The sequence below is a fragment of the Notothenia rossii genome (assembly GCF_949606895.1).
Source record: "Notothenia rossii genome assembly, chromosome: 7".
Classification (NCBI taxonomy): Eukaryota; Metazoa; Chordata; class Actinopteri; order Perciformes; family Nototheniidae; genus Notothenia; species Notothenia rossii.
In genome coordinates, this window is record NC_136905.1 from 32,199,515 (window position 1) to 32,216,219 (window position 16,705).

At 39.6% G+C, this 16,705-nt stretch overlaps 3 protein-coding genes across 5 annotated transcripts in view; 2 read left to right on the plus strand and 1 right to left on the minus strand.

The window, feature by feature from the left end:
* The first annotated feature begins 1,222 nt into the window (after window positions 1-1,222).
* Window positions 1,223-8,592, plus strand: LOC307013631 (collagen triple helix repeat-containing protein 1-like). Of its 3 annotated transcripts, XM_079641085.1 has the most exons (5): window positions 1,245-1,411; window positions 2,354-2,431; window positions 4,028-4,246; window positions 4,367-4,583; window positions 7,723-8,592. In XM_079641085.1, exons 1-5 carry the CDS (start codon window positions 1,298-1,300, stop codon window positions 7,863-7,865), a joined length of 771 nt encoding a protein of 256 aa, XP_079497211.1. In that variant the 5' UTR covers window positions 1,245-1,297; the 3' UTR covers window positions 7,866-8,592. The 3 variants fall into 3 exon arrangements, with proteins under 3 accessions (XP_079497213.1, XP_079497211.1, XP_079497212.1); XM_079641087.1 differs by lacking the exon at window positions 2,354-2,431 and having other exon boundaries at window positions 1,223-1,369; XM_079641086.1 differs by lacking the exon at window positions 2,354-2,431 and having other exon boundaries at window positions 1,250-1,411.
* Window positions 8,438-13,964, minus strand: LOC307013630 (solute carrier family 25 member 32-like). Its single transcript, XM_079641084.1, has 7 exons — window positions 13,442-13,964; window positions 12,358-12,508; window positions 12,174-12,259; window positions 10,510-10,664; window positions 9,378-9,491; window positions 9,051-9,196; window positions 8,438-8,920 (listed from the first exon to the last, which is right to left on the minus strand). Exons 1-7 carry the CDS (start codon window positions 13,641-13,643, stop codon window positions 8,797-8,799), a joined length of 978 nt encoding a protein of 325 aa, XP_079497210.1. The 5' UTR covers window positions 13,644-13,964; the 3' UTR covers window positions 8,438-8,796.
* Window positions 13,965-14,201: 237 nt separating this feature from the next.
* Window positions 14,202-16,705, plus strand: part of dcaf13 (ddb1 and cul4 associated factor 13) — a 10,028-nt gene continuing 7,524 nt past the window's right edge. The window contains exons 1-5 of the mRNA XM_079692765.1: window positions 14,202-14,422; window positions 14,949-15,148; window positions 15,245-15,352; window positions 15,459-15,548; window positions 16,486-16,641. Of these exons, the coding sequence (XP_079548891.1) occupies window positions 14,353-14,422; window positions 14,949-15,148; window positions 15,245-15,352; window positions 15,459-15,548; window positions 16,486-16,641 (624 nt within the window). The 5' untranslated portion in view covers window positions 14,202-14,352. The remainder of the gene's footprint in view (window positions 14,423-14,948; window positions 15,149-15,244; window positions 15,353-15,458; window positions 15,549-16,485; window positions 16,642-16,705) is intronic.

Sequence of the window (16,705 nt, forward strand, 5' to 3'; positions counted from 1 at the left end):
GACAATGTTGAAATGTTATGTTCTCTATCAAAGACTGTACACTTGATGCTTATTTCTGTTGTACAAACTCTTATTGCATCTTCAAAGAAGTGTCCTGTAAGTTTGGATAAAGTATAGCTTTATAGTTTTCTACAAGAATGTGTGACTTTTTTTAAAAACTTCAAAGAACCTACAGATGTTTTGCATGTGTGATGTCTGTCTATGTTCCTGGTCTGGGTGTAAATTCATATGATTTAGTATCAGTTGTAGAAGAGTAATCAAACAGACTTTGCACTATTTGTCAATGGAAGCACAAACCACTATTAATTAGGTATGGAAATCGTAAACAAAATGGGGCGTTGTTCTGGTGTTATTTATAACATATGGCCACAGACCATATCCTTCTCCTTTAAGTACTTCCAGACCAACCTCTGTGTTTTATGTAAAAAAAAAATTCCTGTGTATTTTGCTGGGATCTTTTCTTCCATTGAGGTTCTATACCTTGTATGTATGGGAGCCAACTGTTCCAAAAGCAGCAATATAAAAGGGAATCTTTGTCAGTCCCTTTCTTTTGTACCTGTTTATTCTTATTCTGGCATGTGAATGAGGTCTTACTGTAGTCTACAAAATGCTCTTTACGACTGTTGTGAGCTGTTTTTACTTTTTTATGTAGCCTATCTGGTCAGCAGAATTTTGTATCAATCCAATTTAATTTTAATAAAAAATAATTGAACAAAAATGTGTTTGCGTCAATGTTTTTTCTTTTTATGATTTTTCCTTACCACCAATGTTATCTCCTCAAATCTAGTAAAAAAAGATACAATTATCAAATTTACTTTTATTTACACACTCGAGGCATTTTGGCCTAATACTCAACATTTTGACTTTATTCTAGTCATTCAAACGTTTCCAGATTACTCAGAACACGCAAAAAAAAAAAATTCACCTCTTATTTATTGTTTCTTCTGTCTTGCTCAACATTTTGCCTTAATTCTCTAAATTATTTCAATGTAATTCTCAATATTTGGCTTTATTCTTGACATCGACTCTCTTTTTCTTCTTCAATATGATTGTCTTGACAGTGATAGTCTACTGAAAGGGAATACAAATCACACTCTTTTTTCCCTGGCACTAATACTCTTCCATACATAGCAGTATCACAGGGATGTTCTGATACTTTTTCCCTCAGAGGAGGTTTCTGTTAGGTGACTGGCTGCTGCTCGTCCTGCCCTCCTCTGTAACTCTCAGTGTGAGTCAGTAGGAGTGAACTGTTGAGAGTATCCTGCAGTCTCTCAGAGCGCACACTGCCTCCCCTTGTATGATGTCTCCTCTCATTGCCCGCCTGCTGCTGCTTGTCTGCTTGGCTTTACCTCTCTATGGCGTGGAAAAGGTGAGAAATAGAGGATACCGAAAGGATCCTGATGCTGACAAGGTAAGAGAGATTAGCTACAATTATAGTGTAGCTGTTAAAATCAATCCAGGATTTTTTTGCGTTTTGGATAAATGTTGTGCTTTCACATAACGGAAAACCCATTAAATGTGCTCTTTTGAAATTGTAATGAGTGCACTTGACTGGCTTTATTGTCATCTAGCACTTCTTTTCTATTAACATTCATAGAGCACTTTGCATGTGAAGTTCCAACTCATCCTGGGATTACCCTTTCGTTACTTTGTCAGAAGTATTTTCCAAAAATTAAATACAAAAATTAGTAAACGGATTCAAGCTTTCAGTACAATTAGGGTAGTTATCACTTTGGCAACACGGTTTCCAAAACTACCTGGTTCCAGCAGCAGAAAATAATAAATCCTATTTTATATATTTTTTGTGTGGTCAGCTGGATCTCTATTATTCCAGATCTGGCTGCTCTCCAGCAGACTAGTGGACAGGAAACCCCCCTAACAGGAAGTTGGGGTCTGGCTCATACTGTTTGTCTCTCTATGTTATCTCTGCTGTCTCATACGTTTAAACAACGCAATATGGTTTGGTATTGGGGGGGGATTTGACTCATTTTAGGGCGGATTAGGGTTTATCTGAAAAAATTGGCAGAAAAACTATTTCATTTCAATTCACACCAACCCCAATCATAGACTGTCTTTGTCCTAGAATTGCATAACCCTCCATGCTGTAGGTGGAGAGTGAAGAAACAAAGTGGACACACATTTCTCTCTCCAATCTCTTGGAGTCAAATGAAAGTGGAACTGGTGTTTATATTTGCTTGGAGTCTGACTGTGACCGCCCCTTAAGGGACTCCTAGAAGTCTGCACTTTGAGCACCACAGAGTTCAAGCAGTTGCTCGTTATTACCTTCCAAAGTTATATTCCATGAGTGAAAAGGATATTATGAATAGCATCTTATGTTACCATTTGTATCTAGTGCGCTGAAAATGATGCAGAAAAGCCCAACTGCACTAGACACTCTGGAGAAGAAAGATCTGCTAATTTGAACAAAATGGTAATCATAAAATCCTATTTTGCAACCTTGTGAGATCCTGCAAAACTAAAAGTCTCAAAGCTGAGCATTTTATTCCCGCTGTGCACGCTCCAGCTTCAGTGTTGACTAATGCACGATTTACTACTGATTCCTCAGCACTCAGCAGCAAATGCAGCCTTTATGCTTCTCTTACAGTAATGAACTGTGCTACTAATATGAAGTAGAGCTGGAGTGTAATTCATGCAGGCAGGCAGCACTATACTAGAAACAGCAGACTGGAAGCTAATATTTAACTCAGCTGTAGCTAAGTGGACAGAGGTTCCATTCATTAGTCTGCTTTGAAACTTGTCCAAAACCTAACCCTTAATAAAGCTCTGAGACGTTTCCTTGCTGAATATCAGCCAAGCGGACTCCGTATTTCCACATTTTGCAATCTATTAGGTGCTTAGAAGTTCTGTCCAGTTTCCTTCAGGACAAATTCCTGGTCTATTGCAGCATATGTTTTCATCTCAGACGTCCCAGTTTCCCGTAAAGATGATGTCAGACCTCACATCTCCCGGTTGCTCCAGCTCAGCCACCGAATGGCTAAAACAGACTCCAAACCATCTGTTTTCACCACAGCTGACTAGAATATTGTAATTCTGTCTATATTCAGGTATTTTCCAGATTCCCATAATGTGAATTACATTTTTCTCCTTCTCCCCAGAGACAAAGGTCGAGACAAGATGTTGAAACTTGAGTAAAAGCTCTTTGTTTCCCTCTCTTGGCTTGGTTTTTTGCCTTAATGCCATTTGGCCATGTGCCGCCATAACTGGTCCGCAGCTGTATGCCGAGCTAAAGGGCAGGATTGACCCAACAAAAGCCCAGACCAAAATCCTTTTGGCATCAGCGTTTGCTTGATGGCAAGGATGCACTTCCAAGTTTCAGTTAATGTCTGCCCTGAAGAAATGAGTAAATGACACTTACATATCACATAACCCTAATTAAAACCTAACTCAGACTAAAAAAGAGCTGACCTACACACTATAATCTGTTGGTCGAAATGTCCCTTTGAGGAACTTTTTAAGCAAAGCTATTTGGATCTTCATTGTGTCTATCTCTGTATATGGCAGGGCAGTTTTGGCAAGCTCTCCCGTCTCAGTGTTTTCTGAGTCAGCTTGAGTAAGATGCAGCATCTGTTTAAACATAGTAGGAGATTCAGCTGGACAATGAATCACGCCGATAGATGTGTGGCCAAACACCTTCTAATTTAGCCTGTCAGCAAGCCATTGGTTCCACATTAACAAAGTTACTCTGTCATGCGCTTGCTTCACGGCCTCATGACGGCTGGTTCTATTGCTTTCGCTTGGTATGGATCACATCTGTTTTACACTTACTTCAGCCCTATGGCAGTGTATTTGTTTATATGAGGTGTAATCTGGCTCCTTGTGTGTGATGGTTGGATGAATGGCAGCATTGAGGTGTCTACGGTGCATGCAGCCCTAAACTGGGAAACATCCCCCAGGGAGAAGAATGAAAATCTAAAACAGGAAGTTGGAAACAGCAGACTGATGTTATTCCATGACTTCTTTTCATTGTCCAATGTTACCATGACTTCCTCTTTCCCTGTTTTCCCAGTTTGGCAGTTGCATGCAGGGTCCAGCAGGCACCTCTGGCAGAGAGGGTAACCCTGGTGCCAACGGCATCCCGGGAACGCCGGGTATTCCAGGTCGCGACGGGCCGAAAGGCGAGAAAGGCGAGTGCATCAACGAGATCTTTGAAGAGCCCTGGAGGCCCAACTACAAGCAGTGTGCCTGGAACTCTCTCAATTATGGGATTGACCTGGGTAAAGTAGCTGTAAGTATTACAAAACCTTGAATGACTTGTTTCTGCGGAAAATGGTGTTCCAAGTCAGACGTTTTACAAATCCATAGAAATGTTTGAGAACTACCAAGATGTCCCTCTGCTTTGTTGCAGGACTGTACGTTCACCAAGCTGCGTACAGACAGCGCCCTCAGAGTCCTCTTCAGCGGTTCCCTCAGACTCAAGTGTAAGAATGCATGCTGCCAGAGGTGGTACTTCACCTTCAATGGAGCAGAGTGTGCAGGACCCTTGCCCATAGAGTCCATCATCTACTTAGACCAAGGAAGTCCTGAGCTCAACTCAACCATCAACATCCACAGAACATCCTCAGGTACGGCTTAAAGTCATGGACTTTGTTGTGCAATAAACCTAAACCAGACCTAGATGTTTTTTAGATGAGCTTAAACTAGAGACAGCATCAGGTTAGCTTAGTTTAGCATAGCATAAGGCTAAGGAATCGGCTAGCCTGGCTCTGTTCAAAGGTAAAGTGTCTTTAACTTCTGAAATCCTCCTCCTGCTGCCTTGATATTATTCCAACAGGATTTTTCAAAGATGTTTTTCCTTGCATGGCCTCAAATCTACTTCATATAGTAAACAAGTCTCTTCACTCAGGTATTTTTCCACAGGCCCTGAAAACTGCAGTCATTAAACCACTCTTAAAAAAGAATAATCTAGATGCTTCAGTAATGAACAATTACAGGCCTTTATCAAACCTCCCATTTCTAGGTAAAATCATTGAAAAAGTTGTTTTTCAACAGTTGAGTAACTTCTTGCATTTAAATAACTGTTTCGATGTGTTCTAGTCAGGCTTTCGACCAAACCACAGCACTGAGACTGCTCTTGTAAAGATCTTCAATGACATCCACTTAAACAAAGACAGTGGCAGAACTTCAGTGTTAGTATTATTAGATCTCAGTGCTGCGTTTGATACTGTTGACCACAACATATTACTAGACCGACTGGAAAACTAGGTGGGACTTTCGGAAACAGTGGGACTTTCGGAAACAGTTCTAAATTGGTTTGAATCCTACTTAAAGGACAGAAACAACTTTGTTTCTATAGGTAAATACACATCTGAGTTGACAAATATGACATGTGGGGTACCTCAAAGCTCCATCTTGGGGCCTCTTCTCTTTAACGTCTACATGCTTTTATCTTCAGTAGACTTGACTACTGCAATGGTGTCTTCACAGGTCTCACTAAAACATCTATTAGAAAGCTGCAGCTGATTCAGAACGCCGCTCGAATCCTCACTAACACTAAGAAAGTGGATCATATCACTCCTGTTCTGAAGTCTTTACACTGGCTTCCTGTGTGTCAAAGAATATATTTCAAAAATACTGCTGCTGTTTATAAAGCACTGAATGGTTTAGGACCAAAATGCATTTCTGACCTCCTGCTAAATTATGAACCATCCAGATCTCTCAGGTCTTCAGGGACTGGTCAGCTTTCTGTCCCTCGAGTCAGAACTAAACATGGTAAAGCAGCGTTCAGTTATTATGCTCCAAATATCTGGAACAAACTCCCAGAAACCTGCAGGTCCGCTGCAACTCTTACTACTTTTAAATCCAGGCTAGAGACTTTTCTTTTTGTCGCTGCTTTTAATTGAACTATTCATATCTTAGACTGCACTGTAACTTTTATCCATTTATTTTTTCTTTTAATGTTTCTTTTATTAGCTTTTCTTTTTAATGACTGATTTTAAATGCCATTTTCTTAATTAATGTCTTTCATTTTTTGTAAAGCACTTTGAATTGCCTTGTGTTGAAAAGTGCTACGTAAATAAACTTGCCTTGCCTCGCCTTACAGCACAAAGCTCACAAAGTAAATATTATTTGAATCTTTCCCAAAAACATTGTATAGAAAGCATATTATGTTCCCAGGATTCTAAACTGCCAGGGTCCCATATTCTCCTGCTCCATATCCACTTCACATAACTAATTATAAACACCTTACAAAGATCCTATGTTCTCAGCAAGGTTTTTTCTCTAGGTGACATGTTTATTGTATGTTTTACTTGGTCCACATAAAACACCCACCCTATATATTTATAGGTTTGGCTGAAGTTCAAAGTTCAAATTTGTGGGAAAGATAATTTTCTTGACTTTAAACAATATCTCAACAGTGGCTAAAAGTTATTTTTAATGTTACAACTATAATTACAAAGTCCTTCTCTTTTTTTCTCGTTTGCAATTGAACTGCGAGGATAGCCATTCTCCCACAATGTTAGTTTTATTAAAAAAACGTGGGACCCTGGGAACATAGGCCAGAAGCAGGTTGCCATCAGGGAGTAACTGGTCCAAGGTTTTGGTATTCCCCCCTTTTATTAAAAAATACTTATTCTATTCATTTTTGTTGCTTTTGGACAAAGATAAACTAGATGTTCCCTATCCGGTCTATGTCCTAATCTAACAGGCCGCTGTCTGTAGCTCAACAGATGTGAGAGCGATATCAATCTTTTAATTTAAATCTGGGCAAGAGAGCAAAAAAGAAAAACCTAAAAAATGCCAAGCTTTCCCTTCTATAAAAATACTTATTTCATTTATTTTTGTTCCCTTTGGACAGAGCTAAACTAGCTGTTCCCTATCCAGTCTCTGTGCTAAGCTAATGGGCTGCTGTATGTAGATCAACAGATATGAGACTGAGAGTGGTATCAAATTATCTAATCTAAATCTAGGAAGACAGCAAATAAGCAAAAGCAACAACATGCAGAGCTATCCCTTTCATAAGAAATACATATTTTATTAATTTATGTTGCCTTCATACAGTGCTAAGCTAGGTGCTCCCTATTTCCAGTCTTTATGCTAAACTAACAGACTGCTGTCTCTGGCTCAACTTACAGTGTTATGAGAGTGGTATTAATTATCTACTTCAAACCTAGGCAATACAGCAAACCCACAAATGCCATCACTTTTATAAAAAATACTTATTTCAATCATTTTTGTTGCCTTCGGAGAGAGCTGTTCCCTAACCAATCTGTGTCCTAAGCTGACAGGCTACTGTTTCTAACTCAACATATATGAGAGTGGTAATAATTATCCAATCTAAATCTAGGCAAGAGAGCAAATAAGCCACAAAATGCAGAGCTATCCCTTTTATAAAAAAAGTACTTATTTAATTCATTTCTGTTACTTTCAGAAAGACTGAGCTAGGTGTTCCCTATGTCCTTATGCTAAGCTAACAGGCTGCTGTTTGTAGCTCAACAGATATGAGAGTGGTATTAATTATCCAATCAAAATCTAGGCAAGACAGCAAGAAATCTAAACCCACAAAATGCCAAGATATTCCTTCAAGTGGTTATTTAACTGCAGTTGTAAAGCCTGGTCACCAATCTTTAAAATAAAGTTACACTCCAATTTGAAAAGTTCACCACCATGTCAGGAAACCAAACAATTAACAAGTCCCATCTCTGGAGACAGTTTGGGTGTTCCCTGAAATTAATTTTAACTGCCTTCTTTTCCCCCCTCCAGTTGAAGGGTTGTGCGAGGGTGTCAAAGGAGGGCTCGTGGATGTGGCCGTGTGGGTGGGGACCTGCGACGACTATCCCAGAGGTGACGCGTCTACAGGGTGGAATTCAGTATCCAGGGTTATCATTGAGGAGCTGCCCAAATAATGGAAAAAGTTACATGTAAGGGAGGCACCAGTCCTGGTACTGTGACAGTATGTTATCTGGCCCTCCAAAACTATCAGGTATGGTTTGCTGAGGCGCCACAGCATCAATGATGGTAACTTGAATGTTTTTTTTTTATTTTCTTAAAATACCATACTAGATGACAGGCCCATAAAAACGAATACTGTGTCATTCTGTCTACCAGAAATAAACTTTGTACTGTAGCTTTTCAGCTTATGGGTGCTGTTGTTAAGCGTTCAACGGTCATTGACAATATTTAAACTATGTACTCATGTGACATGTTTATATTCATGTTAATAAAGTGATCTTTTTTAAAGAATTAAACACAACTTTTTGACTTCTTTTCAAGTCTAGGAACTATGAATTCTCTGCTTTTATTCAATATAGTAAGAAATTACTATATATACTGTATTCATATACATGACAATGCAGATAAAGCATTCTTGATGTTATAGTAAAATGTTAGAAAGAAATGCAGTTAAAATGTTTTGCCAGAAAACAAATGAATTATGGGATGATTGAATCGGTGTTTTTGGAACAAAAATGATCTGCTGCTGTGTGAACAAAAAGATATAATTTAAAAGCAACATAACTAATATTACACACACATGCAACTGGAACACTGAGAAGACTTCACATCAGCTTGTTTACATGTCATCCTTTCCTGCTGCCAAATGTAAACATAACCATGTTGAAATATTTATCAAACTCTTCTCGTAAAAAAATCCTCACTTCATTTGCCCAGAAGTGAAAGCTTGTCATGCATCTGATAATCCAATGTTGAATCCGTTACGCAATATTTTCTTATTCAGTGAGATCACCTTCAGACGTATTTGTTCCTCTCTGTTTTTATGAATGGCACCAAAGTCAGTGTGAGCCTTTAAAGCTGTCCATGCCATGATTGTGAGCCTTATTAGCTTTTTCCCAGAAGGTAGCGAGAAACATTCTCGTAAACCACAAAGGTGATGCAGCAGGCAGGAGTGACACGGATCACGTTGGGGATGATGCCTTTGTAGAGACCGATGGCGCCTTCGTTCCTGCAGAGAAATGGAAAACATGACTCAAATTGGACATAACTTAAAGGGACAGTTCACCACTGCAGCCACATTTAGAAACCAAGGATAGGATTGCATGTTTATCCTCTATGTGAGTGGATGGGTCTCATACCTCCATGTCCGTCTGACGACATCAATAACTCCATTGTATGTGTTGTGCTGGTCTTGCAGGCGGGCTCGCACCACCTGATACGGGTATGTTGTGGCCACAGCAAATATTTTGGATAAAGCTGCCATTGTGATGTACTCCCATGCGCTCTGTTTAAATAGAAGGAGGGAGGAGTGAGCAGAGCAAGGGTGGGAAAAATGATGATTCACTTCTTTAACTGCTAGTTATCCACTGTGGGCTCAGTCCTATTAAACTGTAAAGCTTTATGACTATTATCAAACACTGAGCATGTTTCCAGACCGCTTGTGGCTCGTGTGGTTAATGACTCACCAGCTTCGCATCTGAAGGCGCTTTCCTGTATTTGTTGTAGTCTCTCTTCAGCTCTTCGTAGGCCATGAACTGCAGCGCTCCGTGAGATGTTCCGAACAGACCAGGAACATAACCCTTTGACAAATAAATGCTCTGAAAGTCAGTCTTACATTACACTACATTGTACAACAACCTACCTGCTTAATTAAATTACATTTGATCAGATCTATACAGACCAATATCATTGCAATTACCCAGCCAGGCTGATTCACATAAAGCGTATTTATGTCAGGCTGTTATTTCCATTATTCATGGCCTGTAAGTTCTCCACTACGGCTAATACAGGTTGTCGATGCCCTCTAGTGGGGATTAATGAATTCACATAAAAAGGATTTATAGCCTTGTAGGATAAAGGGTAAATTTTTGCTGAAGTAGTGTGGTAGTTTAACCTGATTAGTCCTCTATAAAACAGCTTAACATAATCATTGCATATATTGCTGTATTACATTAAAGTGAAAATATATGTAAGTAAGTAAGTAGTAAGTAAAGTTTATTTATATAGCACTTTTCACAGAAAGGATTCACAAAGTGCTTCACAGTGAGATCACGATAAAAAGGAGAATACATGGTGTAAAACAAGGAACACACAACTACATATACACATCAAAACACAACATCAAAACATAAAACAAACTGTCAAAAAGAACCTTCACCTTTACTAAAAGTCTGTCTAAACAACAAGGTTTTCAGCTGCTTTTTAAAAGGCTCCACAGAGTTTAAAGTGCGCAAGGAAAGTGGCAGCGCGTTCCACAGTCTGGGGGCCACTGCTTGAAAGGCTCGATCCCCTCTGGTTTTAAAGTGCGTGTGCGGAATGACCAGCAGGCATTGGTCAGAGGATCTAAGAGAACGTGCAGGATTATAAAGTTTCAGCAGCTCAGAAATATAGGCAGGGGCTTGATTATTTAGAGCTCTAAAAGTGAGGACTAGTATTTTAAAATGTATCCTGACACTGACTGGGAGCCAGTGTAGTTCTGCTAAAACTGGTGTGATGTGCGCTCTTTTACTAGTGTGGGTTAAAAGCCTTGCAGCAGAGTTTTGAACAACCTGGAGACGATGAAGATCCTTCTGGCTCAGGCATATGGTGATGTATTACCTTGTAGAGTCCTGCCACTCCCTCATAGCGGTAGATCTTGATCAGAGCATCTACCATCCCCTTGTACTGTTTACTGCTGGGGTCAGCGTTGTACTGCAGCACCAGCCGGGTCTTGGTCACCCAGATCGGGTTGGTTATGGTGAGGGTTATGATGCCTAGGTGAAAACAGGCAATGTTAGAATGAGGCTGACATAAAAAAAAAAAAAGAGAGAGACTCTAAAGTACCTTCAGTGTTTAGGAATATTGTTCTCACACACGGCCAGCTCTGTCAAACAGTGCTTTTTTCCCTCTCTCTGTATATTTCTGCAACTTAAGACAGGATGAAGTGGTTCTCCCTCAGAAAGAGAAGAGACACTTAGTGAAGTAAGATTGATTGTGATGTGCTGGTGGTGGCCAGACAAAACAGTTTAACAGACTGCAGTGACTGAAGTTGGCAGAGCACGGGTTGGTAAATGATATGTTCAGTTGTGGTTCCATGTGGCAAAACATTCATACAAAGACGTCAGGAATACAATTTGCCTAAAGAAGTACAGGCTGGTATAGTGCTATTTGCTATGATGCAATAGTAGTGCAATTGTAGGTAAAAACTATTTATTACCAACTCATAATTGTATGCCTTCCCCAATCGGTCAAGTTATAGTTTACATTCATTTAGAATTTGCGTGATTAGAGTTGTTCATTTTGGAAAAAAGTTCTGCATATTCTCAGTTTAAGTTGGTCTATTTAGGGGAAAACAAATTGATTATTTGTTGATATACAAATTCATAAATCTGCAAATTGATTTGTTTTTTTCTCTTGTCTAGGCCCAATTCAGGGCAATGTCTCTTTAAAGACATATTATTATTATCGTGATTCTGGGCGCAAATCACACAGATGTCCCTGATAAATCTGATTACTAAGAATAATTTGGTTAGGTAATTTACTACAGGCATAAGACACTGCAAGCAGCAGCATGTGTGGTGTAATGAGGTTAACCCTTGGAATTTAAGCAAAGGGGTTTTCTAGACAAAAAAACAACAATCATTTTTTTCATGTTTTTTTATTATAAATTAGTGAATCAAATCTAAGAGAATATTATGTTTTTTACTCACCCCTTTTTAATATAATTGTCCTAATAAGCTGTCTGACTCCCATTACAACCCTAAATTCCACCTTTGCATAATTTGAATGCCAAATGGAATCAAGTCAGATGTGACTACGGATTGCCTGAGAAATTATTTATTGTTGAGAAACTAAGTCATACTTTTGAGAAAAAATTATCATTATGTTGTGATACATTATTGCGATACATTATTTTTAATTATGAAGTCATTATTTAAAAAATACTCTGGCATTATTTTGATGTACTAGGTCATTACTTTGAGATATCAAGGCATTATTTCGAGGATGTTTTTTATTGTGAATTAAAGGATCTATTTTAACACTGGCTTCCCTTAATTCTCTCTAATTATTTTGGAGCAGCTTCATTTCCAGCCCCTGACTCCCCATGTCCAGCAGGAAGCTGACCCATGTGACCCTAAAGTGAACAGAAGGGGCTGTGAACTCTGCCTCCTGTCAGCTGAGGCCAGTTAGGAGCAGTATGATCTGGCTGTTGTTGTTGACTATGTTCTGATAATATGGGTGTGTTAGGATGGCAGCAGTGTTCAGATCCATGCAGAACTAACCTGCTTCGGCAGCAGACACCAGGTGTTCTGTTGCAGTCAGCTCCGTTTGACGGCCCTCCTTCGTGTACCCTTTGATTGCATTGTAGCTGTGAGGGAGATCAACATGGGAAATATGATGGTTACAGATCATTAAAAAACAAATCTAAACAATTATCATGATACAACAGGTTTATGGCTTCCTTACAAAAAGAAGTAGAGACCCCAAGATGCTCCAGCACCCCAAATATTGGGTGTCACTCCTTGGTAGAGTCCTCGTAGTCCCTCCTGCTGCCACACACTCTTCATACAGTGCATTATGCCACTGTACTTAGGTCTCAAATCCAAGCCATCACTCACTACATTGAAAGGACAAAAAATACCTTTGTAAAAAAAAAACAGATCTGAATTCAACATAAGACCAAAATAATTTATAAAATGAAATAAGGTAACCCATAGCCAGTGGTGAAAAAAAGAAACAAGGTGAATTCATTCAAATACTACTTTTACTTTACTCGAACATTTCCATGTTATGCTACTTGATAATTCTACTACAAGTTGGAAGCAAATATCGTACTTGTACTCACTTAATGTATTTGAAAAGATACGTTACCATTTACTTTGCAGGTTCATATTAATAATACCATTTTTTTTATCGACGACTGAAATATGACACATTATTATGGATTAAGATACCTGGCGGTATACAAAGTAATGTATCTCCACCCTTACCACCAGCAAAATGAAAACATCACTAATTATAATCCAGTGATAAAATATATACTATTCCAAAAATGAACATTCTGCATTTCAAGATTCAAGATTCAATTCAAGGCTTTCCCCCCTAATTCCTACATAGCTACAGTGTAGAATATCAATGAAAATCTTAGGTCACAGGTTCCTCCAACAGCGCAACACAATAAAACAGATAAAATAGTTTAAATAGTGCACATCTGGGGAGTCTATTGGAATATGATATATTAGATAAATAATTTGTAAGTTGCATAATGAGTACTTTAAGTTATGGAACTGTAAGTATATTTTGATGGGAATACTTTTGTACTTTTACTTAAGTTACGTTTCGAATGGCAGATTTGTACTACACCTAATTTAAGTAAAATATCCTTCCACCACTGCCCATAGCAGCATGGTACCATGGTGAAATCTATTTTAAGATGTCAGATTTCCAAATGGCATGAAAGTGGATAAATGCAGATGACTTTAATGACATTATTACTATGGACGATTGTCAATCACGTATCGATAAAGTACAATGTATTACAGTAGCCTACCTGCAAACCTGATTTTGACCAGGTCCAGAGGGTGAAGCACCATTGTTGACACCACACCTCCACTGAGTCCTGCGACCAGGTTTTCTATCTTCACATGGCCCAAGACCTGCTTGACATGTCCGGCTAAAGAAACAGCAGACACGGGCTTGCTGGACTCTGTCTCCGTGACGTTCACGGTACCGTGATTTGGAGCGGAACTCATGGTAACTGGTAATTAACTCCTGTCAGCTAGCGAATCAGTCAGTATGGTAATGCTAAAGTCTGTTAGCAAACACTTAGAATAAACCTCATTGACACAGCTACCTTACACACTGTACTAACTACTTGGCACGCCCTCATTGTAATTGCATTTTAGCAACGGAACCACGTTTTAAACATGTGGTGGTACTCCATGGCTGAGGTAACGCATTACAGGTCAAGGAGCAGCACAGCAGTGCTATTACTCGACCTTGCTACTAGTATAAAGTAGAAGCAAATTAAGAACAGTGCTTCCGGTCATAAACTTCAAAATAAAACCAGTTTAGACGAACAACATCAATCCAAGTCATTATCTCGGCCCTATTCTCTCATTACACTTCTTTATTAAAAACGGCTTATCAACATATATTTGAATTAACGCTACCCTCCAGTGCCTTGTCACAAAGCAGAACATGTAACTACTTGTTTGAAGATGTCATCGTTTTATTGTCGATCTTTCTCTGCTAACTTTTGCAACTTGACTGCCGTTTCTTTAAAGTTGTCAGTGACGCAGCCCACGCAGCCAGGAGGACTGGACATCCCACAATGCAACACGGCCAAATGAATTTCCTCCTCGACTTCAACACATGGCTAGTAGTTGCTAATATTGTTCTTTTTTAACCTAAACACAACGTCCTTTTTTATGAGTGTGTCCATTTTCAGTCGTCTACAGAATGAAAGTTAAACTCCTCTCGAGGAACCCGGATGATTATGTCCGCGAGACAAAACTAGATATCCAGCGTGGTAAGCGATAAACGTTAAACTTGGATAGGCTAAACGCAGTATGCTAGTAGTAATGCTAGCCAGAAAACATTCATGTTGTTACTGAATTTTGCAAATTAGGATATTGTGATAAAAATAAATACTTTTAACGTAAATATATCTGGACGGACAACATTTCGTGTTTTAAGCTACGATAAAACCAAAAACAGCAAATATGATGCATTTCAAACATCTGCTTAGTGTTTAATGTCAGCTACAACATTAGCATCCATTTAAAGTCACTAAAATTACATTGAAAGTAGATTTATATCATATTTGCAGGTTTAGTTTTTAAACCTATAAAACAAAAGCAAATGGCATGTCCATGAATTGCAACTAACTGGTGACAATTAAATGTATTCCAATGAATCAAACTTGTGCATTCAACTGAGTTTATCCCTGAACCTATACTTAACATAGAATTATCTGCATATTCATAACACAGCATCGTCCTATATGCAAGTTAATTGTCCTTCCAATTCATTAATGATTCTCTTCTCTCTGTTAGTTCCAAGAAACTATGACCCATCCCTCCATCCGTTTGAGGTGAGCAGAGAGTACACCCGGGCCCTGAATGCCACCAAGCTTGAGAGAGTGTTTGCCAAGCCCTTCCTGGCCTCTCTTGATGGACACAGAGATGGGGTGAACTGCTTGGCCAAGCACACCACCAGCCTCTCCACCCTTTTATCTGGCTCCTGTGATGGGGAGGTAACTATCTGAAAAAGTGCCATTTGTTGAGCCTTTCGTTTGGAACTGTGAAATTGCACACACAATTCTGTAAATGTATTTGGATATGATTCATAGGTGAAAGTGTGGAATCTCACCAAACGTGAATGCGTCCGCACTCTGCAAGCACATGAAGGTTTTGTCCGTGGAATGGTCGTACGCCATTGTGGAACGTCTTTCTTTACGGTAACTGCAGCCCTTCTAGAAATAGTTTTTCAGAATTATGAGTGTTTTGTCAGCTTATCTCTAATACAGCTTCTTTTTTTATACCTGGGCATGGTGACTTTAACAGGTTGGTGACGACAAAACAATCAAGCAATGGAAAATAGAGGCACCAGCTTACGGAGAGGAAGAGGAGCCGCTCAACACTATTCTGGGCAAGGTGAGATCAGCAGGCATTTACAGTAGTGTTATCATCAAAGACAGCTGTGGTTACACAATGTTAATTGACAACAATACATTAAAAGGGAAGGATCTATTTAGAATTTAAACACTTGCATACATAAACTCACCTCCACCTATGTGGCCACACATGTGCATATCCATTCTGAAAATTGAAGAAATCTAATACATTTCAAATTCAAAGATTGCCCTTACTGTAAGTATACTGTGAAGTGAAATCAGGCCCTCTAGTGCAGTGGTTCCCAACCTGGGGGCCTTCCAACAGGAGTCATTTGGGGGGGGGGGGGAGCTCTTGTGAAAAAAGGTTGGGAACCCCTGCTATAGTGGATACATAGATGCTTTACTTTAACAAGGTCCGGCAGTGGCTCAGTCAGTAGGGGATTGGACTGTGAGCCGTAGGGTCGCCGGTTCAAGTCCCCGACCAGACTTAAAAATGGAGTGTGGAGTTCACCTCCTGCCCTGCCGTCGTGCCCTTGAGCAAGGCACCAGACAACCCCCTTCCCCCCTCACTCCTATTGCTCCCCGGGCGCTGTGCAATAGCTGCCCACTACTCCTAGCACTAGACTCCTGGTGCTAGGATGGGTTAAAAGCAGAGAACAAATATCACTGTGTGTGCTGTGTGCTCTGCATGTGTGACCATTAACGAGAGTTTCATCCCTCCCAATATTATTATTATTATTTCATCAAATATATCAATTTCAGTTATTAGTTTAAATATCATTTTCTAAATTGTGTTTATTTAATCAAGATCATTTCCTTGTTTTTAACTTTCACTTGCAGAAGGCTGTCTGATTTGAGTTACTCTTTATCGCTAGAATACAAACAAATAAAATCACCTTGATTCGGCTGATTTCTATCCACGAGTGAGAGGTTGTGAATATCACATATTCAAAGAGGATTTGTTTTCCCTTTTACAGACAGTCTTCACAGGACTGGACCATCACAGGAAAGAGGGTGTGTTTGCAACATGCGGCCAGCAGGTGGACGTGTGGGACGAGCAGAGGAGCAGCCCGATCCGATCCTTCACCTGGGGCGTGGACAGCTTCAGCGCCGTGCGCTTCAACCCTGTGGAGGTGAGGCACCATGCATCCACCCCACTCAGTGAAGACCACCTGTCACATCAAAGCCTGCTGAAAT